Source organism: Melopsittacus undulatus, chromosome 18, assembly GCF_012275295.1.
Source record: "Melopsittacus undulatus isolate bMelUnd1 chromosome 18, bMelUnd1.mat.Z, whole genome shotgun sequence".
Classification (NCBI taxonomy): Eukaryota; Metazoa; Chordata; class Aves; order Psittaciformes; family Psittaculidae; genus Melopsittacus; species Melopsittacus undulatus.
The window spans coordinates 1827610-1850854 of NC_047544.1; the positions used below are offsets into that span (position 1 = coordinate 1827610).

Genomic DNA, 23245 nt, shown 5'->3' on the forward strand with positions numbered 1-23245 from the left:
TTGACTCTTCTCAGTTGTTTTTCCCCATTTCCTTCTCTTTCTTTCCCCTGTGTTGTTACAAGTGCAATTAAAATGCTGCTCTAAGTAAGGTAATGGGGTTTACACTGAGCAAGTCTCTGTTCCTTTCATTGTTTCAAGGAGATGGAACCAGTATCACCTTCAGCCTCTCAAGCCTGTGGAGTGCTATGAATAGGCAGTCAGAAATTCATACTTGTGTTTAACACTATGTTAATTTGTGTTAAAGGTACAAAATAGAGCAAAGCTAAGACTGGAAGGGGTAATTACTGGTATAAATAGCTTGCTGCAGGGATAGGGATGTGTTTGGTGCCTTGTGCTTGCCTTAGTTGACGTCTGGCCTTTGAAGTGTGCAGCATTAACAGTGTTCTCTTTGTCTTAGCCACGATAAGCTGTGACAATGCTGTGGGTAGTTACTCGTGTTCAAGATTAAACGTGTTTCTTCCCTTTTTGATGCAAGCAAAGTTCTCCTTGGATATAGGAATGTGTTATGGAGCCGTAGGAAAGGCAGTAAGCATTGATGATCATTGAGTTCTGTTCTGGGAGCCAGAAATACATCGTGTGGTGAAGAACAAGAAGAGGGGAGCATTAACCAAGCATCTTCATGCAGAAAAATGAGCCTTGGAACCTGAGGAGCTTTGGAGCGCAGGAAGTGCGTGGCTGGAGACAGTTCAGGTTCCATAGGGAACAGGAGGAGAGCTGTTTGTGCTACCACATGAACTCTTGTGGTTAAGAGCAGTTGGCAGAAGCACAGGAGCACAGTGAGCTCTGCTGCTCCATCCAGCACAGGACAATCACCGGTGGTCTCAGCTCCTCTTTGGAAGCATCGACTGCAGCAATCTGGGCTCCTTCCATCCAGCAGCAGCAGGCGCCAGCGATGGAACAAGGTGAACAAACAGAGCTGTTGCCCTTGCAGCTCATCCTGCAAGTGTCCTGGATAGGCAGAGCTGGCTCTTAGGTACTCTGAGTACTTAGGCTAACTAGAGTTAATGTTGATGCTCACTGAAGTGACAGCAGTCTGTGTCCTAGAGGGCCCTGATGTCTCATGCTGTGAGCAGTGTAGTGTTAGCTGTGCAAGCCTGGGTGCTTGTAAGAGCCCTCAGACAACGTTTTTATACCTCCATTGTAAGTCAGGATATGTGCTGCTTTACCTGCTGTGCTGTCTGATGGGTGCACCATCTACATTGGGATTTTTACCCATTTTGGGTAGAAAATCAGTTACTAAACAAGTGTTTTGCTTTATTAAGAAAAGACAACAATGCTGTTACTGTTATCTGAGTTCTCCCTGTGACAGCTTCAAGACTGGAACTACCAACACAACGTTTTCAGTGTAAGATGATCTGATGTTCAGGTTTATGTATGCGTGACCTTACCAAGTCCTGTGATCCGATGTGCTCTTCCTGCTTGACAGGTAAAGGAAAGTAGCCTCAGAGTTTGGTTCCTTGATGCCTGGAGCAACCTGGGGGGTTTGGTTTTAATAACATGAGTGGAAAATAGGTTTTGCTCTTGGTATGTCTTGCAGTTTGAGGACCTAGCTAGGTGTAAATTGGATGTGCTTTAGGCTGGATGCACCAAACCAGTTCAATGGCATCCATGAAATAGTTTGGAAAACAGGTTTTTCAAGGTAGCCAGGCTGTTCTGTCAATAAGTAAACCTGCCCTGACCATTCTTAAGGACAAAAAGTGATTGTAGAATTCAGGTCTTGTGTTACCAGTGATTGCTGGAGATAAAAATAGGCTTAAAGACTTGGGTTTCCAGCATAGCAGTGGGGACTGCCCTCCCGCCTGCCCAGATGCCATTTGTACACCTGGGTGTATACTCCTCTGTGAAGCAGAGTAGAGGCTCTTGCCCAGAATGAGTCCTTAGGACTGATGCACTGGATGCTTACTCCAAGCAGGAACAATTCTGCCCTTTTTAGGTGGGGAGAGAGGTGTGTGCATGGGCAGTGAAAGCAGCATCCAGGGGACAGATGTGGATGATTTCCTGCTCCAGTGTTGAACATGGACTCCCCCATACACAGCTAGCAGACACAATAATAACATCTGCTTGCTTTTGACCTCCTGCTCCTTCAAACCATGTGGAGTTAGGGTTATTTCATTACACAGGGGTTGGCACAGCATCCACCTCTCAAGTGCAGGGCACCAAAGAAGAGGAGCCTGCTCCAGCAGCTTTTAAGCATCAATCTGGGACTTTGCTCTGAGCTATGATGAGTATCTGTGAGAACCTGCTGCTTGCTGGTGTCTCCCCTGCTGTAGCTTGAAGGAAAATGTGTTTATTGCTTCCCCCAGTCTGTAGCATGCATTGCATATGTGATATTTGGTAACCTGCATCTAATCTGTGGCAGACTTGAGGCCTAATAATGATCACGAGGATAAAGGATTCTTTGGAATTGCCAAGCGGATGTACTGATAACATCGTCTGTTGTGATGGTTTGAGCAGTATATGGTGTGGTATAAGGGAATCTAAATCCATCTCGAAGCCTAGCCCCAAGGTTCTGCTTCTGTAGGGAAAGGATGAGGTAAAGCTGTTCCTGAGTAACTGCATCTTCAAGGCACTGGAGGAGATGGTTTCGTCTTACCTGGAAGTGGTGACTAATTTCATTTGCCTGTAATCTTACCATGGAATAAAGCAACCAAAAAGCTCACAGGAAAATGCAGTTCTCAGAAGAAGTATTTCTGGTGACTGCCAACAGTAGGAACTAGGAATGTCCACTTGGTAAACATGCTGTTTGCTTTAGTGTATCCCCTCTTTGTAGGGAATTCTTTCTGTAGCTGTCATTAAGAAGGCCTAAGTTTTGTGCTTGGCCATTGGGAATGGTTTCTAAGGCAGAGTTGAGCTTCACAAGCAGGTCAGTGCCTGCTCTGCTGGTGGTTCACCAGGTTTCTAAGGCAAACCCTCAAGAAAGGATAGGTTTTATGTCCCATAGTGTATTGCTGAAGGTATTTCACTTAGGAGGAATCTATATAGAACTTCTTGCCACGATGGGCTGTATGAATCAAGAATGGAATGATAAGCTGACATGCTTTGAATAAGAGTTTTGAGTCCTTATGTGCAAAGTCCTGTGTCAAGTTACTGGTCGAGATGTTCTATTATCTTGTGAAGCATGACTGCTGTTCCAGCCTGGAAGTATATGAGTGTCCTGAATACATATGACAGTCAAGTGCTGAAGTATGTGAGTGTATTCCAGACAGGGTTATTGTGTTTTCTGAGCCTGGAAATTCCTGTAGTATGCTTGCTGCTGCCTTATTCCAGCTTGGGAATTCACAATGACAAACAGTGCTGGACCAGAATGAAGCCCAAAGGTTGGGATTTTGTTTCACAAAGCACATATTTCACCTCAAACAGTGCCAGCTCAGGGCTTGGCAAGGAAGTGGCATTAAATGTCATTGACACATCCTGGTCTTCTGTGATACTTCCTCTTTCTGGCTTCTTCCAGAGGGCAGGTGTGGAGTTACTGTTGTAAACCACTCGTTGTTGAGTCGTGGAATCAACCAGGTTGGAAAAGACCTCTAAGATTGAGTTCAGCCATTCCCCCAGGGCTGCCAAATCCACCACTAACCCATGGCACTGAGGGCCATAGAAGGCTTTATCCCTAATTTCAGCTTACTATCCCTTTGTTGGACATGGGATGTTGCAGAAGAGCTGGTTTTAGTGGAGGCTTAGGAAGGCTTCTCGGGGCTGTGATGGACCAGTTGATGTAAGTTGAGCTGAAACTGAAACTCCCCTTTTCAGGTCTCCTTTAGGGACCTGAAGTTCCCATTTTCAGGCATGTTCTGCTTGGTGCTACACCAGATGGGGACCCTGATGGAAATCAGCTAGATTTGCATTGCAATGTCATCCAAAGCAACATGTTTCCATTGACTGTTGTGATTTAAATGACTTGTCACTTTGACAGCAAAACTGGCACTTTTGTGTCAAGAGCGCTCCCAATGGAAGCCTTCAGGCAGCTCTCATGGTTGGTGCCTCTTCATCTTTGGAATGCTGTAGATTGAGATGAATTTAAGCACAAGGATGGAGCAAACAGGGCTTTAACGTTGTGAGTTACACATACAACCCATCTCTGGTCTAGGAAAGGAAAGGTAGAGTTGCTGTGTGCCCACATTCTACCTCGGAGAGGGTTATGCTTTGTAACTGGATGAAGAAGAACCCTTTGGTGTAGAAATAGGTTCTTTCTTGAGCTGGTTTTGCATCATGCAGGGCTGCATCACCCGAGAGCCCTTTGACTCAGCACAGCCACCTTCCTTGCTGCACGTTTACCCGGGTGAGACCAAGGGCTTGAGGTCTAACTCCAGAGGTTTTCCAAACCACCACTCAGGTCAGTGAAGCACAATGAGTGTTTGATGCTTTGGGTCTCTCTTTGCTCAGGTCCTGTTGACTTGTACCTCAAAATGGGAGTGATTACAAGATGTGACTGCTGAAGAGCCCAATAGAAAGCCAGTAGAAGTGATGGTTGCTGAATGTGCATTGAAGCTTTCTCTGGCTATGGAGAGTCACATAGAATCATAGAATAGTTAGGGTTGGAAAGGACCTTAAGATCATCTGGTTCCAACCCCCTGCCATGGGCACATTGTTGTGGCTTGCTTGAAAAGGGGAAGATTAAATGCATTTGAGAATCTTTCCAGTAAGTGAAACTGTTTTTACACACAATTCAGCATCAACAAGTGTCATAAATGGCCATAAAAGCCTTTGAAGTAGTTGGGTTTAGCCTGTGGGTTAGGAAGGCCTGTGTTTAGGAAAAGTTGTGCTCATTTTCAGCAGCCTTTTGTCCCATTTGTTTTACTTTCATTATGTATTATTTTGCCCCATTTTCCTATTTTTTAACTTTTCCCTATTATGTGCAATAGGGAGTGAGTTCTGAACCCTCTTGTCTCACTTGCCTTCCTCTTTATGAAATGAGTTCTTAGGCTTAGGATTTTCCCTGTGGCATCTCCATTATCACTCCTCTCAACATCTAACCACTGAACTGACTCAGACCTGAACCTCCCAGTGTTTACTTGGTCATCTTTGTTAAGTGTGTGTTCATTTGAAGTGTTAATACTGTATTTACATGTTCTTTGTTGGCTTCCTAATGTAGTCTCTCTTTTGAAGCAATGAATTCCTTGGTTTGGGGGGATTGTGTCAGTCTTAGTTTCATATTCAGATGAATAATCTTAATATAATTGTGCTGTAATTAATAATTTGTTCAAATTAATAACAGTAATAGTTGTTAATAACTGAGACAAATGCCAAGTTGGCTCCTTTCTAGCTACATGTTTGCAGTGTATTTAAGAGCACAAGTCGAGATTAACAGCACTATTGTTGGGGCTCATTCCAGCTGAGCCATCCCTTCCTGGAGGACACTGGTTTCCACTTTGTTCCTGCTCAGTCCATGGCATTTTGGTGCCCTCTGTGCTCCCATAGAATCAGCCAGGTTGGAAAAGACCTTTAATATCATCCAGTGCAACCATTCCCAGCACTGCCAAGGCCACCACTAACCCATGGCACTGAGGGTGTGTGAACACTGCAGCCCTGCCCTGGGCAGCCTGTTCCAATGCCTGAGCACCCTTTAGGGAAGGAATTGTTCCCTGTATCCTGTCTAAATGAAGCTCTTGTGCTGCTGCTGTTCACTGGGAAGGGTTTCCTAGAGCTGTTTTCCTGTGGCCAGCCTGATGTTCAACCTCCATAGCACCTTCATGCTGGTCCTCATTCACTCCAAAGAGCTTTTCCCACTTGAATGGTCCTGGTAGTGGAATAACTTACTAGGTATCCATGTGCCTGAGCAGGATGGGTTATGCCACAGTGGGATAGCTGGAATCCCCTGAGGGAGCTGCAGAGGTTGCCTTAGGAGAGCTCTGTGATGGAGCCAGCATTGTCAATGAAGTGGGAATGGGATCCTTAGTGTATAAATCGAATGCAGGGAGAGGTTCCAGCTCTGGAATTACTTAGCTAAATATAAGCAGCATTTATGATTCATAGTTACTCGTGCTGGTTATACTTGTGCCTTCTGAAGCAGCTGTACCTTGGATGCCATGGTAGGTGATGTGAAGGGACACGTCCAGGACTGCTGGAACACAGCCTGCCTTTTGAAAGGCCTCTCATGTGCTTGTTTGCCTTGCTTGGTTGTACACACTTGTTACTTATATGTGTGATGAGCTGCTTTGGGTGTCTGGTAAAGAGAGGGACTTTTCCAGCTGCCTGCGACCAAAGCAGTGTGCTTGGTACTCCTGCTCTAAGACCTGGAAGTCCTTTAAAGGACTTGAGGCATCCGGGATGTAGGTGAGATGCTCATCCTTTGGCCTGGATGGCAGCTCTTTGGAGTCAGCTCACTTGTCAACAGGGAGGCTGCTGTTTGCCTGAGGAATGCAGGTTTTAGAGGCAGACTGAACAAAGCAGCTCAAATTGGAAACCTTCTTTGTGCCCAAAGGGTGGGGAGAGGAGGGTTTGCTCATTGGAAGCATCCTTCAGTTGGGATGTCAGCAGGGATGGAAGTGGTGCAGACGTTCGTAAGCTTGGTCCTGGTGGTCTTGCAGGTGGTGATGAGAAAAGGCTTTGGGGGAAGTGAAGGTAAAGAAACCCATTGGAAAGCTCAGTTTGGGGTTTTTTCCCTTCATCTGACCGTGTGGTTTGAGAAAGAGGAACAATAGAAAGGGCATCTGATTTTTCTAGCAGCATGGAAGAAGGTAAATGCAGAACTGGAGGGGCTTTGGTGTGTGGTGTTTGGTGCTGCCCCATATTTCACTTACACCATAAATGAAGACATCAAAAGCTTAGAATTGCTTACTTTCCTTCCAAACCACAAAGGTAAGAGCATGGCAGCACCACCAGGAACACAACAGAGGCTCAGGATGCCTTTAAAAGGACTTTGTGAGTGTGACTGAGCTCTGTTCCCTCAAATTCCATGCACAGCTGTCTATGTGAAACCTCTTCTGCTTTTATCCTATACAGATACTTTCCCCCTTTAAAACATTGGGGTGAAATGGTAGATTTCCAGTGTTATTCCCAGCATCCACTTCAATGTCTTCTCATGCTGCTGCTTTATGATGGCACCAAAGGAAACCTTTCTGCAACAGAGCTGGAGCTGGCATTAGGATTCTTGGAATTTGTGTGTCCCATCACTGCTTAAAAATAGAAGCCACAACTTCTCTTCCTTTGCAACCTACAGGCAAAATAGCTCCATTAGTTTGAGGGTGTTAGTTTGCATGAGGGGAATGGGGGTTTTTCTTAGTGAGTCTGTGGGAGGAACTTGGGGAAAGTTATTTGAGGAAGGATTCCTTTAGGAGATGGTTCTTCAGCAAAGCTCAGTGGATGATGATCATGGAGTGTCTGAAGGGGCTACAAGGATGCTGGAGAGGGGCTCTGCATCAGGGACTGTAGGGATGGGACAAGGGGTGATGGGTTCAGACTGAAACAGGGGGAGTTCAGGTTGGGGATAAGGCAGAAGCTGTTCCCTGTGAGGGTGCTGAGGCGCTGGCACAGGGTGCCCAGAGAAGCTGTGGCTGCCCCACCCCTGGCAGTGCTCAAGGCCAGGTTGGACACAGGGGCTTGGAGCAGCTGCTCCAGTGGAAGGTGTTGGGGTTGGAGCTGGAGGAGCTTTAAGCTCCTTTCCAACCCAAACCATTGTATGGTCTCTTCAGGGTTAAACCTGTGCTCTTTCCCCCATACAGGAATCTTTGCTTACCTGAACTACCATGTTCCCCGGACAAGACGGGAGATCCTGGAGACCCTCATCAAAGGGCTCCAGCGCCTGGAGTACAGAGGCTATGATTCCGCAGGTAGCACTTGCTGAGCAACACTCATCCTGGCTTGAATCTTGGCTTGTAAACAGTGATTTTCATGGGGTCTTTGTGCATGGTTTCTACTGCATCACACACTGGAAGTGCCTCTGATGGGGTGGCAGAGGTTTGGGTTCACTTCCACTGTACACGTTTCTAGGAGCATCCTTGATGCCCAGAATCTGATGCTTTAAAAATACCCATGAGATGAGGAAGGGAAAACTCAGTGCTTATCAAAGGGCTTTCTTGCCTTTCTTTGGAGGGTCAGCTATGGGGGGAAAGGGCAATGTGGAGAGAAATATGGATGGTATTTATGTAAAACACACTTTCTGTAATGCTCCTTTTCTCCTCATATCCTGTGGTGATGTTTAGGTGTGGGATTCGATGGTGGAAACGACAAAGACTGGGAAGCTAATGCCTGCAAAATCCAGCTTATCAAACAGAAGGGGAAAGTGAAGGCTCTGGATGAAGAGGTTCACAGTATGTATCTGCCTTCCATTCTTTGCCCTCTCATCTCCTTTGTGCTTTGAAGATCACCTGCTTTGCCCAGGAAACAATGTGTTTCCACATAACTTGTGTATTAAGTGTGTGTGCTGTGAAGAACCCAGTGATCCTATGGGCATTGGCATGAAGTTACAGATAAACCCTGATTTCACAAGACAGATGAATCACATCCTGTTAGAGTCAAGCAGACCTGGAATTTGATTTAGAAAACACCTAAAAACACCCCAGACAAAAGACTCCTTAAGCTGGGGAAAGGGAATTCCTGGGTGATGGTTATCAGTGACATGGAGCTTGGGAAGAAAAGAGGGATGCTCTTAGTAGTTTGTTAAATCTCTGCACAACCTGAAGGTTGTTGGATGGGGAGTTTGTGTGAGCACTGGGAAGGGCATGGGAAGATGCTCTTCAGTTTGCATTTGACAGCTGCTGTGTTATAACCTCCCTTTCCTTATCGTGTGCTAGTGTCCGTCCAGGTGCAGTGGGCTCTTAATCCAAAGGGAAAGTGGGTAGCTGTAATCTTAGTGTAAGGAGACTGTGCCCCCATCAGCATCGCTGTTGTGGTGTAACTCCCCCCTTGACTTTGGCATGGGGACACCCCCTTGAGACTAAACACCTCTACTTCTGCCACAGAGCAACAGGACATGGACCTGGATATCGAGTTTGATGTGCACCTTGGAATCGCCCATACCCGCTGGGCCACCCATGGGGAGCCCAGTCCCATCAACAGCCACCCCCAGCGCTCGGATAAAAACAATGGTGAGTGGGTACAGGTCTTGGAACATCATAGAATCATGTAATGGTTTGGGTTGAAGGGACCTTAAAGCTCATCCAGCTCCAACTGGGACCCCTTCCACTGGAGCAGCTGCTCCAAACCCCTGTGTCCAACCTGGCCTTGAACACTGCCAGGGATGGGGCAGCCACAGCTTCCCCCTTGTCCTGTCCCTACAGGTCCTTGTCCAAAGCCCCTCATGTGGAAGAGCTTCTGATGCCCAATGTGTCACAGGGCAGTGGGTTTATTCAGGCTGTGCTGCCAGTTGCTGTGAAGCTGGAGGGGTTTGGATGTGGTTTCTGGCCATGGGATGTTTTTAGCCATGACCAGTCCCAGGGAGGGCCAGGATCAGTGCCCAGAGGTTGTGTAGCAGCTGCTGAGCACTCAAGTGGCTCCTTCACCATGGCAGGACCTCAGTAACCCTTGTCCTGCCTGGCTCATTGCTACCTCCTGCCCTTGCCAGCCCAGCCAAATGGGGCAGTGAAGGGGATGGCACCAGGGGCTGAAACCCTCTGCTCTGCCCTTGGGGACGGGTGCTGGGGCTGAGCAGGGTCTTTCCTCCATTCCCAGAGTTCATTGTCATCCACAACGGCATCATCACCAACTACAAGGACCTGCGCAAGTTCCTGGTGAGTGACACCATGTGTGTGATGCTCACCCCTTTAATCCCTTGTGCTCCCACACTTACCCACTTGTATCCTCACACTCACCTGTCCCACTGCTCCACTCACTCCCCCATTCGTGTTTCCCCTTCCATTCATGTTCCCCCCTCATGGTTTTGCACCCATGCTCACTATTCCACTCTCTCCTATCGTGAGTACATTCTTATGTACATTCATACACTTACTCCTGTGCTCCTCTCCCTTTTGCACTGTCGTGTGGGCACTCACACTCCCTTGGCATACTCACCCCTCCACTTGCACCCTGATCCTCACACTCACTCCTGTACTTGCACTTGTGGGGTGGGAGGGTAGGAGAAGGGAAAGGAGGAAATACAGAGGGGAAGGGATGAAAGGGAAAGGAGGGCAAAGAGGTGAAGGGAAGACGGAAGGAAAATGAGAAAGGAAAGGGTAAGGTAGAAGGCAGGAAATGGGGGGCAGGAAAAGGAGTCCAAGGGAAAGGGAGAGAGGAAAGGAATTAAAAGAGAAAGGGAAATGCAGGAAAGAAGAAGGCAGAAGAAGAAAGGCAGGATATAAAGGGAAAAGTCAGGAGGGAAAAGGAAGAAGAAATGGAGGGGGAAGACAAGGAAAAGCAAAAGGAGAGAAGGAAGAGAAGGAAAAGGAAGAGGAAAATCAGGAAAGAAGAAGAAAGGCAAAGGCAGGAGGGAAGGATGGAAAAAGGGAATGGAAGGAAGAAATGCAGCATGGAAGGACAAAAGAAAGGAAAAAAGGGAAGGCAGAAGGAAAAGGAAAGGAGCTAAGGAAAGGAGGGACATGAGACAATGAGGGAAGAAAAGCTAAGGGGAGGGGAGGAAAGGGGGAATAAATGGAGAAACCGAAAGTCAGGAGAGAAGAAAAAAGCAGGAGAAAGGAACATCAGGAACAATGTGAGGCAAAAGGGCTGGGGAAAGGGAAGGAGGAGCAAGGTGGGCAGGGGGCTGTGCCCAGCGTGTGCTGTCACTGCAGGAGAGCAAGGGCTATGACTTCGAGTCGGAGACGGACACGGAGAGCATCGCCAAGCTGGTCAAGTACATGTACGACAACCGCGACAGCGACGACATCAGCTTCACCACACTGGTGGAGAGGGTCATCCAGCAGCTGGTAATGCTGGGAGCAGGGGTACCCACAGCAAATCACCCCTCCAGTGTTGCCCGGGGGGGGGTGGCCAATGTGGCCCTGTCAGGATGCACATGGGTCGTGCTGTGGCGCACGTTATGGTGTGGGTTTGGCTTTCCTACTTCCAATGGTTCATCCAAGGCATATGTTGGGTTTTCTTTAACATGATGCATTCCTTGGGAGAGAAATGGCCACGGTTTGGGGCACAGAAGTGTCCTGAGGCAGCGGGTCCCTGGTGGGCTGTGTGGTGAATGGGCAGGATGGGAGCTGAGGTGGGATGGAGTGGGGATAAGTGCAGTGAAATGAAGGCTGAGGCTCGAATCTCCCCTGCAGCCTCCATCGGGAAGAGGTGCTGACCCCTTGTGGGAACCGCACTGCCTAGCGTGTGGTTCCACTTGGTGCTGAGGGGTGCTCAGGAGCAGGATCCATCCCCTTGCCCAGAGCTCGGGAAGTTTTCAGAATCATAGAATCCCACCATGGTTTGGGTTGGAAAGGGCATCAAATCATCCAGCTCCAACCCCTGCTATGGGCAGGGACCCCTTCCACTGGAGCAGCTGCTCCAAGCCCCTGTGTCCAACCTGGCCTTGAGCACTGCCAGGGATGGGGCAGCCACAGCTTCTCTGGGCACCCTGTGCCAGTGCCTCAGCACCCTCACAGGGAACAGCTTCTGCCATATCTCCAACCTGAACTCCCCCTGTTTCAGTCTGAGCCCATCACCCCTTGTCCTATCCCTACAGTCCCTGATGCAGAGCCCCTCTCCAGCATCCTTGTAGCCCCTTCAGACACTGGAAGCTGCTCTGAGGTCTCCTCACAGCTTCTCTTCTCCAGGCTGAACAGCCCCAATGTTCCCAGCCTGGCTCCATACAGGAGCTGCTCTGGTCCCGAGCATCCCCATGACTTCCTCAGAACTTGCTCCAGTAGCTCCACATCCCTCTCATGTTGAGGATACACAGTACTGCAAGTGGGGTCTCACACAGGAGCTGTAGCAGCAAAGACCAGGGATGTATTGTGGTGGCTTACCCATTGGCACCACACCTGAGCAGACACCCCAGAGTTCTGATGCTGCTTTTACCTTCTCTCTGCCTGTGTAAGGATGGGATGAACAGTTTGTTTCTCTTGTTCCAGGAAGGTGCTTTTGCCCTCGTCTTCAAAAGTGTTCATTATCCTGGTCAAGCAGTTGGGACCAGGTAGGTATTGCTTTGGGAAAGAGCATCCGTGTTGCATCCCCATATATCACTCCTTTGGCATAAAAGAGTGCTTTTATGGAAGGAGCTTGCTCTTCATCAGCCTGGTTCAGTGCTGTGCTGGATAACAGTGGCCCCTTTGGGTTGGATGGACCTTGGGGCACCTTGGGCTCTAACTCTGTGTCTTCCTGCAGGCGAGGCAGCCCCCTGCTTATCGGGGTGCGCAGCGAGCACAAGCTCTCCACCGACCACATCCCCATCCTCTACCGGACGGGTAAGTGGGAGCATCCCTGGAGCCAGGCTCCGCTCACAGACAGCACAGGGTTTCACAGGCATTGGAATGCATATTAACACTTTCAGACTTTCATCTGTAAAGGAAACTATTGCAAAAATGAGATTTTTGGGTGTTTTTAAGCCAGTTTTAATCACTGTGTCCTTCAGGTTAATTTCTGTTGTGTAATCAAAGCTTTAATGTGCAGTGGTTGCAAAGAAAACACATCTTGATGTGGTAGAATAGAATAAAACAGGATAAGTAAGTTAACAGTTTAGTTAAGCTTAAATCATAGAATGGTTTGGGTTGGAAAGGACCTTAAGATCATCCAGTTCTGTCTGTGCTGTGCCACCTTTCCACTGTCACAAACCTCTCCCCTATCCCCAATGTGACTTGTAACAAGCAGAACACTGGTACCCTGTGTGTGGCACCCACAGCTCCTTGTCCCTCCATCTCTATAACCACTGCAGACATGTGGGTGCCCCATTGAAAATGAAAAGTGCCTTAAGAGTTATTTGTCCTTTTCCTCCTCTTTTAAATGGTCCCATAATTTCCTGTTGTCAGAGAAGGCTGAGCCCATACAGTCACTGGCCTGGTTCTCTGGGCACCAGTAAGCTGTGCTGTGCTTGCTCTGGGTTGGATAGTGAGCAGTAGTCCTTGATGTATGTATGTATTTTTTCACTGATGATCTCAAGTTTGGTGTTTGACAGTTTCTTTTCCCCCAATTACACTTTCAGCTGTGCAATCTATGGATCATTCTTTTGATGGAATATCCATAAAAATGGAGGAAGGTGCCTACGAGAGACAATTTAATACTCCCAAATTTCAGACAAACCCTCCAGCTCTTTAGGAAAGCAATCACGAATGAGACAAATCTGCACTGTGTCTTTACTATGTGGTTATTGCTTTCCATGGAGTGAAGTGAGTGGGAATCTCCTCTGGATTGATGGAACCAATCCACCCATGGGTTCACCCATCCCGTTTCAAGTCTTCTGACACAGCTCTCAGCATATGTGCACAATTGATGCAGCTCATGCTCTGTGCTCCCTGCTTCTCTGATTGCAGAAGGAAACAGTAAATTGCCTTAAACCCTCTCCCATTAAAAGAGTGAAACCCTGTTGGGAGGCTGCTAATGATCATAGAATCATAGGATAGTTTGGGTTAGATTGTCTAGAGCTACCTCCTCCCTCCTGGTTGCAGCAGGAGTGTGAATTGCAGCTCCTGGTAGAAGCACTAAGGTTGACCTGAGGCTGGAACTTGCTTCCCTTTGCTCATTTATTATTAAGTGAACCACTTTGAATGCACATTAACTACTTCAGTTCCTTTAAAGGCTAAACCCAGTGTGATGCGATGAACCAAGATCACATCTGAAGCAGGAGAGTGCTCTTCTGTAAGAGGAAAGGAACTGATTCTTAGTTTGATAAGTAAGTGTGATGCCCCCATCAGCAGTCCATGGCCTTGGGGGTGAAATCTGCCCTGTTGCTGGAGGAGAACCAAACCTCAGGTTGTTCAAAGGGAGCAGTGTGTTTGCTCCATTGGGAGCTGCTTTACCTGAACCCAAACATTAGGATCATGGAATGGTTTGGGTTGAAAGGGACCTTAAGGCTCATCCAGCTCCAACCCCTGCCATGGGCAGGGACCCCTTCCACTGGAGCAGCTGCTCCAAGCCCCTGTGTCCAACCTGGCCTTGAGCACTGCCAGGGATGGGGCAGCCACAGCTTCTCTGGGCACCCTGTGCCAGCGCCTCAGCATCCTTACAGTAAAGAACTTCTTCCTTATATCCAATGTAAACTCCCCCTGTTTCAGTCTGAACCCATCACCCCTTGTCCTGTCCCTACAGTCCCTGATGAAGAGCTCCTCTCCAGCATCCATTAGGTGATGCTTTGTTTCTCTTTGCCTTCTTCAGTCAGTGTAAAGCATTAAGGCAGGTTGACCATAAGTCCTGGGGGCTTTAGGAACCAAAGTCCCTCAGCTTTCAGAGGCTTTCCTGAGCAACTGAGACTCCCTCACCCATTTTTTACCCTACCTGTGTGAGTTCTCCATGATGTCTCCTCCAGCCTTTAATTTGAAAGGGAAAGAATGAAGGATGAAGTCTGTGATGCTTCTAAATTGTAGTCAATAGGAGGTAGGTGCTGCAGAGCAAAGATGTAGGTTACCTATAGAGAAATGGACAATCTGTGGCCAAACCCATGGGTGACATAACTGTAGTTGGCTGATGATGCTCACTGGAACTTCTCAACCCCTCCCTGGTCAGGCAGATCCATAGTGCATGTGCACAATAACCACATGTTCCAGGTAGAATCCCCAATACAGGAAAGCAATGCAACATAATAAAGACAATGCAGGGAATTGTGCTGATCTGAGAAGCAAATTTGCATGTTGTGATCAAGTTGGGGTGCTGCTGGGGGGGGAACAGCCACTAACACCTTTGCTCTGTCCTTTCTCACCACCGAATCAGCCTTTCCTGCCTCACCTCAACAACAAAGGAGCTGTTTTCCTCATGTACTGAACTGGAGGGCTCTAAATTGTTGGTCGAGTGGAATCTTCTTCCTTAAGGAGTATCAACATGAAAGCAGGAGTTTCCCGTTCCATTTTCCTTCACAGAAGGATAAATCCAAACCTTATGAGCTCTGCTTATATCCCTAAATCAGATTGGTGTCCAGTGGGTGGAATACAGCACGAGAGCTTCAGGAATAAAGATAACAGTCACTTTAGTGGTGTTCTTTGGCAATAGTCCCATTTTGCACAGTCCCTCTCACCTTTTGCCGTGTCCTACACGACAACCACCTCATTCCATCCAAGGTGGGTGCAGAGCAGGTCCTCACTGGCATTCCTGATGGGATTTGCCACCATAAAGTGTATAAAGAAGAGGATTAGAGGGAATTGCTGGAATACCTCAGAAAGGATCCCTGCTCAAACACTGCCTTTAAAGCCTTAGTACAGGTTTCTCCTAAGCTCTCAGTTCTGTGTCCACTTATCCCCATCCCTGGCAACAGTGTAGGACTCACAGTGGTTTGCCAGCTTTATGGACCAGAATGCAGTGGTTGTGTTTGGTAGCTCAGGAGCAACACCAGGTATTTAATCATGGTTTTCCTGAGCTGGGAAGCGTTAGCTCCACCAGACAAAACTCAGTTTTGGTTAGGGTTAGGGTTAGGAGAAACAGGAGCACAGGAGAAACTGAAAGTGATGAAACAAGGCAGATTAGATGAGATGCTTCTAAAGCAGCTTGAATCCTCCACAGCAGAGCTACACATGAGCTTTCATTTGAGCTTTTACTCATGTTTTCCTCCCAACTTAAAGGAACATTACATTGCAGGCTGAACTCAAAAGCCCATCCAGAGCCTTGCAAGCCAACTGGGAAGGGCCCCACTGTAGTGGGTGCTCAGTGAAATGACTGCTTCATGTTGGTACTCATGGGGCCTGTGGTGACAGTGATGCTGCAGCCGCATTCCAGTGTGTTGGCACGTGTGGTCCCTGACCCTTGTGTCTTCTAGGGAAGGACAAGAAGGGAAGCTGCAACCTGTCTCGTGTGGACAGCACCACCTGCCTGTTCCCCGTGGAGGAGAAAGCTGTGGAGTACTACTTTGCTTCTGATGCTAGGTAATGTGCTGTGGAACCTTTTAGTGTGTGTAACAACACCTGTTTGAAGGTAAGGCTGTGAGCAGGAGATGTGTGGTTTTGCTCTGGATAATGTGAAGTAACAGCCCCATACATAGAGTTTACAGTCATGAACCTGAGAGAGCACTGACTGCATTAATAGCCCAGATGCAAACTGTGCTGATTCCACAGGGGTCTCACGTGTGCAATTCCTTCAGCATCAAAGCTGCCTGATTTTAATCCCAGTAGAGAGAGTGAAGCTTAACTGGGGAGCCCTTTCAGAGCAGCTTGCCTTCATCAGCTGTGAGAGTACACCCTAAAACCTGGCTGAGGATTGATTCCAACATTGACATTCCCCAAGTAAACTGCAGGCAGGGGAAGGTGTTTGGTAGTACCTCACCCTTTGAGTGCTTCTACACTGATTTATGAGGACGTTAAGAGGTGTCTGAGCTCTTACAGACTGGGACAGTGAGGTTCAGGCAGGAGCAGTGGGTTCTCACTGCAAAAGGCAAGAAAGGAACCTCCATCTGCAGTCGAGCATCCCTATGTGCTAGAGCAAGTTTCTGCCTGTTTCTACCTCCTAACAGTCAGATCCCAGTGCTGCACATGCTGCTTTGTCCAAGGAGTTCCTAGTTTCTTAAAGCAGAATGAGTTAGGTGGAAAAAATCCAGTTATATTGGCAGTATGGAAATGTACTTTACAGAACCCACCTTCTTCTAACAGAAATTCCATTGACGTGAGCAACTTTCTTGCCCCAAAAGCTGTAGGTTGGCTTAGAAATGGGGCTGGAGCCCTCATCTGTCTGTGAGGAACAATGTCTTATGGCAAATGGTGTGTGCTTTCGTAGTGCTGTCATTGAGCATACCAACAGAGTGATCTTCCTGGAGGATGATGATGTAGCTGCTGTGGTCGACGGGCGGCTTTCCATCCATCGCATTAAGCGCACGGCAGGCGACCACCCCGGACGGGCTGTGCAAACCCTGCAGATGGAGCTTCAGCAGATCATGAAGGGTAAAGTCCTTTGGCTGTCACCTGTGGAGGTGCATGGGTCCCTCTGGGGGTCACAGAATGAATCAGGTTGGAAGAGGCCTCTGGAGGTCCCCTGGGCCAGTCCGTGGGTTAAAAGCAGGGCCAAGTAGGTCAGAGTGTTAATGGTGTTTGTTCAAGTTGGGTTTGGGGTATTGCCAAGGACAGAGATCCCCCAGCCCCTGTTCCAGTGCTTTGTTGCCCTCCTGGTGAGCAAAGTTCATTCATCTGGGACTTCCCTTTGTTGCATCTCCTGGGACCTGGCCTTGAACACTTCCAATGGGAAGGTAGTTCTTGCAGCCAGAATCTGTTGCTAACACAATGAGAGGAAGGGTTAACTCTGATGACTACACTGGTAATTGAGATTTAGGGCTCATCTTATGTAGAACAGATGAAAACGGAAGCACAGATTGCTGTGCTTATTTCATATACCAAAGTAAGGGGGAAACAGTACATATCTTCATTATGCATCAGCAGCCTGTGCCATGGCAGGGGGTTGGAAAGAGAGGGTCTTTAAGGTGCTTCCAACTTAAACCATTCTGTGATTCTAGTTACTAACACCATAAAGGAGAGAACTGTGGGGCAGAGAGCTTTACCTCCTGCTTGGAGGCATCTGTTTTTCCTATATGGATCCCTAGCACGCTTGCTATTCCACATCTGACCCTTGACTTGACACATCCTAGTAACTTCAGTCTAGCTTCCCCAGTAAGCAGATGCTTTGGCAGAACAAGAAGCATCAGCTTAATAATTCCCGACTGGTCACTGGCCCAATAGTGACTCTAGTTCAAGCTTTTCCCTGTGTACACAGGAAAAATGTAAGTTACGAGGAGATTTTGTTTCTTTCTCTCTTTTATAGGTAACTTCAGCTCGTTTATGCAGAAGGAAATATTTGAGCAGCCAGAATCTGTCGTTAACACGATGAGAGGAAGGGTCAACTTTGATGACTACACTGGTAATTGAGATTTACGGCTCAGTATCCAGCAGTTACTCACAGTAGTTACAGAGGAGGAAGTGGGTGATGACATGGGACATTAAAACATGCTGTTGTAAGATGATGTGCCTGTCTCACAGGGAGTGCTTCCAGAATTACTGGTGGCAGGATCGCTTTTGGGGATGGTTTTTGCCAAGCAGTTGATGGGGATGGTGACAGGCTGTGTGTCAGCACCGGTGCTACCTGGCCACCCTAACTGTCTCTCTGAATCTTGCTTACAGTAAACCTGGGTGGGTTGAAGGATCACATCAAGGAGATTCAGAGGTGTCGTCGTTTAATCCTCATTGCCTGTGGCACCAGTTACCACGCTGGGGTTGCGGTGAGTGGCCAGTCTGGAGCTGTGGGCACAGTGCTGTGTGTGTCAGGCAGGTTAAGGATCGATTCATCAGGGACTGTAGGGGTAGGACAAGGGGTGATGGGTTTAAACTGAAACAGGGGAAGTTCAGCTTGGAGATAAGAAGTTCTTTACTATGAGGGTGCTGAGGCACTGGCACAGGGTGCCCAGAGAAGTGGTGAATGCTCCATCCCTGGCAGTGTTCAAGGCCAGGTTGGACAGAGCCTTGGGTGATATGTGAGGTGTCCTTGCCCATGGCAGGGGGGTTGGAATGGGAAGATCTTAAGGTCCTTTCCAACTCAAACCATTCTGTGATTCAGGTTAAGATTGAGCAAGTCCACCCTGCTGAGTGGAGACCCTTCTGGAAGCTGTATTCACACCAGGCTTTCAGCTCCCCAGCAACAGCAGTAGAAAAGCTGAAGAACTTAAGAAAATGTTCCCTAGGACTTTATTGCTGTGGAAGGCTTTAAAACCCCAAACCTGCTCTGTCATAGGAGACAGTTGGTGAGGGAGGAGACCAGAGCAGGCTGCAAATGCTGCAGCAGGGGAGGATTTCCTCCTCTGCTCTTTACAGAGGCAGTGATGGAGCCTGCTCAGAGGCATCACTGTGCTTGCCCAGCTCAGAGGAGAGGTTTCACTCTGTACCAGACAGAAGCAGCCTTGGCTGTTTCCACCACCAGGGTGGGATTGACCTCATGGCTGGTTAAAACGTGATGGCTGTAGATGGAGCCATTCCAGACTGTAGCTTGGCAGCCCATAATATTGCAATTCAAAGTCCTCTGCAGCTTCACAGAGCTTCTCTCAGAAGGGCTGCAAAGCACAGTGATGTTCATGGGTTTACCAGGGCCAGAAAAGAGCGTTTTTGCTCAGCTTGGGCAGCCCTGTAAGGCAGTGTTAACAGTGATCCATCAGCACATGTCTGGCTTGGCCTGGGTACAGCTGGTGCTTGCAGGGTTCTTAAGCAATAGCAATCATAGTCTGATAGAGAGACAGCCCCTGTGTTATAACATACAGGTAGCAGTAGGTAAGTGAGACTTACTTAAGACCAGTCTATATGTGAGGGAGGAAGTGGCCTCACAGGCTCAGTTTGGTGCCAGGAGCAGGGTCACTTTGCACAGGGGTGGTTGTGTGACTTCACTGTGTGTATGAAGGTACAACTCAGCGCTTGTTTTCATGGGCTGTTTTGATAGTAATATTTTCCAGTGTGTGAGACAACCAGAAGGCTTTTTCTGGGGCTCAAAACACTTGGTATTTTTTACACATGATGTAATATGTCACTTTCTTACATCCCCTTTTACCAGACCCGCCAGGTTCTGGAAGAACTGACTGAATTACCCGTCATGGTGGAGCTGGCCAGCGACTTCTTGGATAGAAACACTCCTGTCTTCAGAGATGATGTTTGCTTTTTCCTCAGCCAGTCAGGTAGGGTCTCACTTGACCCCCCCACTGCTTCCCCCCTTCCCTGTAAATGTGAACTTGAGAGGGGAAAGGTTTTAGGGCCAAATCCTTCTGCTTGCCTGGGGGGTTGCACATGGTGTGTGTGTGAGAAGAGATTGGCACACATGTAATAGAGACAGGAAAGAAACAGTGGTTCTCCTTCCATCCCTCTGCATGCTGGAGCAGGGTTTTTTTAGCTACATATGGTAACAGTAGTTTTGTTCCCTTTCTCTGTGGGGAGATATTCCATCAGTCACCATTCTATGGGGCTCTGGTAAAGGCAGCTTGATGGTGTCTTTTCAATAGTTGTAGTTCTCTGGTTAAAGTGCTACCAAATACTGAGCCCTGTGATGGATTGGAGCCATGAAAGAAATGAAATAGCCACAAGCATCAGAAAATACGACCTTGGAATGGAATATGAGATAAAGACACACTTAAGCACTAAAGAAAAAAGGGATGTGTATCATATTCAGAATACTTTCAAGGACAGTTGCAATACAAAACTACACTATTGGTTTTCCTCTTAGCTGCATTTGCCATTATGGGTTTCCATAACTGTTCTTCACCTTTAATACCAAAACTATTCCCTTCTTATTCTCCATAGGTTGGAAATCTACTTTGGTAGCAATTTTTCATTCTTGGTATTCCAGTAATTCGGAATATCCCCTCTTTGTGGGGAGCCTCGTGGTGAACTTTACCCCCTGGCTTTCTGAGTACACGTAGGGATGCTTCTGCTTCCCCTTTGAGACACAGCAGGGATGTAGCTTTCCCCCGAGGTGCTGGACGTGGCAGCTAACAAAGATATTCCAAGAACCTGAGCCTGGTCATCATGTACCACAAACCCAAAGTAAATACTGAGTTCAGATCATTCCAGTTGCCCCCACCCATACATCTGGTTTCCTTGCCTTAGATTCCCACCCTGCATGACTTGCTTTCAGTGATGCAGCACACTGAGCAGTTCTTACGCAGGGGTGTACTGGAGGAGACATGTACCAAGCTGACCTTGGGGGTCTTTTTCTCTGTTGTCACCTCAGGCATGCAGGAGTACTCAGGAGAGGTATGTCCTTTTAGGACAAAAGCAAACTGGTAACACCAGATGGAATTCACAGTGGCTTCTATTTCTAGTCCCATCTCTGGAGCCCCACTCACAATCAGCGCTGCTGCATCCTCAGCACAAGGTTTTCTGCTCTGTCCCCCCATCCCATTCCTTTAAATCACCTTTTTCTGCTGCTTTTATATCTAGTTTTTGAATCAACACATTAAGTGAGGCCTGACCTCAGCCTGTGTGTGCCTAGTGCAATTTGGAACAGGAATGAAGAGTTTCAGACATAACCTCTTTGATACCAGACTCCACAAGCTCACGTGTTGGTACACTGGCAGCCAAAGTCCCATGAGTTCCAGTGGCAGTAGGGTGGTGGGAGGATGAGGAGGTGGCTGTAACTTAGTGCCACTGCAGCCACTTCTAAGATTCAAGCTGGGAAATGACTGTGGTTTACACCTGCAGTGAGAGCAGTAACTGGTACTGACCCACAGCATTGTCAATACTTGTCTTGCCAGGTGAGACAGCAGATACCCTGATGGGCCTTCGGTACTGCAAAGAAAGAGGAGCCTTAACTGTGGGAATAACCAACACAGTTGGCAGCTCCATATCACGGGAGACTGACTGTGGTGTGCACATCAATGCAGGGCCAGAGATCGGTGTTGCCAGTACCAAGGTAAGTCATAAGCTTACAGGCTCCACTGATTAATGAAGCTGCTTCCCAAAGTGTTGATCATCAATGGATTTAGGTTGAAGAGACCTTAAAGCTCATCCAGTTCCAACCCCCTGCCATGGGCAGTGATACCTCACACTAGAGCAGCTTGATCCAAGCCCCATCCATCCTGGCCTTGAGTACTTCTTTCCTCTTTGCCATCGTTTGTCTTAAGGTGCAGACTCAGTTTAAGGTCTGAAGATGAAAAAGGATATTGAAAGACCAAGGTTATGGAAACTCTGACCCTTAATGGCACTGCTTTACTAAAGAAAGTGTGATACTAAACCTATACTTTCTGTATTGGGGGAATGGTGTTTTACCAGTATGTATGTCCACCCAATGGAATTATCATGTGGTTGATGCATCTGCTACACATGATACAGTACAAACTTGCTTTGCTGCATTTCATGTTGATGAAGTGCTGCTGCATGGTGAAATCTGCTTTGATTTAGTTATATTTAGAGGCGAGATGATGTCAATCTGTTACATAAATGCAGCCAAAAGCCACATTTAATAGTTCATTGGGGAATTTGATCATGGAAACTTCATGAGTCTCTTGCAAGAAACTCTTGAACCAGTTGTTTGTCCCTGGTTTGTCTCATGCAGCCATCATTGCAGTTTGGAGATAAGGGGAAATGCCATTCCCTCTCTGGTGATGTGAGGAGTTACCATCGTTGTGTGTATGTGAAACATGAACTTGGAAAGGTTCTGCCCTAAGGTTCTCCAGAACTTCATTTTGAGAGCACATTATAAACCAGCCAAGCATTGTTAGGGACTGTTTGGTGCCATTTACTTCTGTAACCATCAGCTGCACCTGAACAAAGTACTCACGTTCCCTGTTGGACTCTGCTCTGGTCAGCACAACTGAAGCTCTTCCAGATTCCTTCAGAGCTATTTAAATCTCCCCTGGTATAGCAGCATGGAAGATTGATCATTGAACATTTGTCTTATAAGGCATTTGCAGGAGCTGTGTGATGCTGTGCCTCTGGTTTGGTGAACACAGTTGCCTCGAGCACTGATTTCACTTGCCTGTACAGCTGCTTGTCCCCCAAAATCAGTGGCACCACTCACTAAAGAAGAGGGGTGGGAAACGACCATGCCAATGCCTTTGTGTTCCTCAGATGGGGTCCAGAAACCTTGCAGTGCTGTTGTGCTGGCTGGATGTTAGTGTTGGGCTTCACTGGACATCTCCAGTCCATGGCTCTGGCCAGCTTCAGTGCTGTCAGCATTGACTTGCAGTGAAGAAGGACACAGGTCAGGTCACAAAATAGGATGTGATAGGAATCTCAGGAATATGCCATTGTGCTCATTGACTCTTCATCTCTTGGAGCATAAGGAGGCAGTGCCATTTCATGCCTCCATTGAAGATCTGCTCCAGTGAGATTTCCCTGTGTTCATGTTCATCTTGGCTAGATTGGACTGAAAGCTGCTTTTTGGTACCATGGGAAGGATAAAGCCAACAGCCAGACTAAGGATTTCACACAGCAGGTGGCAACCATTGGGTTACTTGTTGCAGTGATGTGTTTTCTCTCTCTCCTCCCCTTCCCAGGCCTACACCAGCCAGTTTGTCTCCTTGGTGATGTTTGCTCTGATGATGTGTGATGACAGAATCTCAATGCAGGAGCGGCGCAAGGAAATCATGCGTGGGCTAAAGGGACTGCCAGGTAGGAAACTGCTGCACTGACTGTGTCTCACCAAGTGAAACTCAGCAGCACAGATGAGCTTCAGCAAGGCCTGAACCCTTGCTCCTTCAAAACAAGGGATCAGATGAGCGCAAGGTGACCATTAGCAATACCTTTGGCTACTGTGTTCTCTATGTCTTCAGACCACTAAGTTGGACTGT

General features: G+C 47.7%; 1 protein-coding gene across 3 annotated transcripts in view; it reads left to right on the top strand.

The window, feature by feature from the left end:
• GFPT1 (glutamine--fructose-6-phosphate transaminase 1) overlaps nucleotides 1-23245 on the top strand; it is a 32812-nt gene that overhangs the window by 878 nt on the left and 8689 nt on the right. For 2 of the 3 annotated variants that reach the window (XM_034070430.1, XM_034070429.1), the window contains exons 2-15: nucleotides 7659-7766; nucleotides 8139-8246; nucleotides 8898-9023; nucleotides 9607-9665; nucleotides 10662-10796; nucleotides 11937-11998; nucleotides 12190-12269; nucleotides 15761-15866; nucleotides 16711-16874; nucleotides 17746-17841; nucleotides 18102-18199; nucleotides 19516-19636; nucleotides 21209-21366; nucleotides 22952-23066. In XM_034070430.1, the coding sequence (XP_033926321.1) occupies nucleotides 7659-7766; nucleotides 8139-8246; nucleotides 8898-9023; nucleotides 9607-9665; nucleotides 10662-10796; nucleotides 11937-11998; nucleotides 12190-12269; nucleotides 15761-15866; nucleotides 16711-16874; nucleotides 17746-17841; nucleotides 18102-18199; nucleotides 19516-19636; nucleotides 21209-21366; nucleotides 22952-23066 (1536 nt within the window). Of the gene's footprint in view, nucleotides 1-7658; nucleotides 7767-8138; nucleotides 8247-8897; nucleotides 9024-9606; nucleotides 9666-10661; nucleotides 10797-11936; nucleotides 11999-12189; nucleotides 12270-13003; nucleotides 13058-15760; nucleotides 15867-16710; nucleotides 16875-17745; nucleotides 17842-18101; nucleotides 18200-19515; nucleotides 19637-21208; nucleotides 21367-22951; nucleotides 23067-23245 lie in introns of all 3 variants that reach the window. The other variant, XM_034070431.1, reaches the window with a different exon arrangement.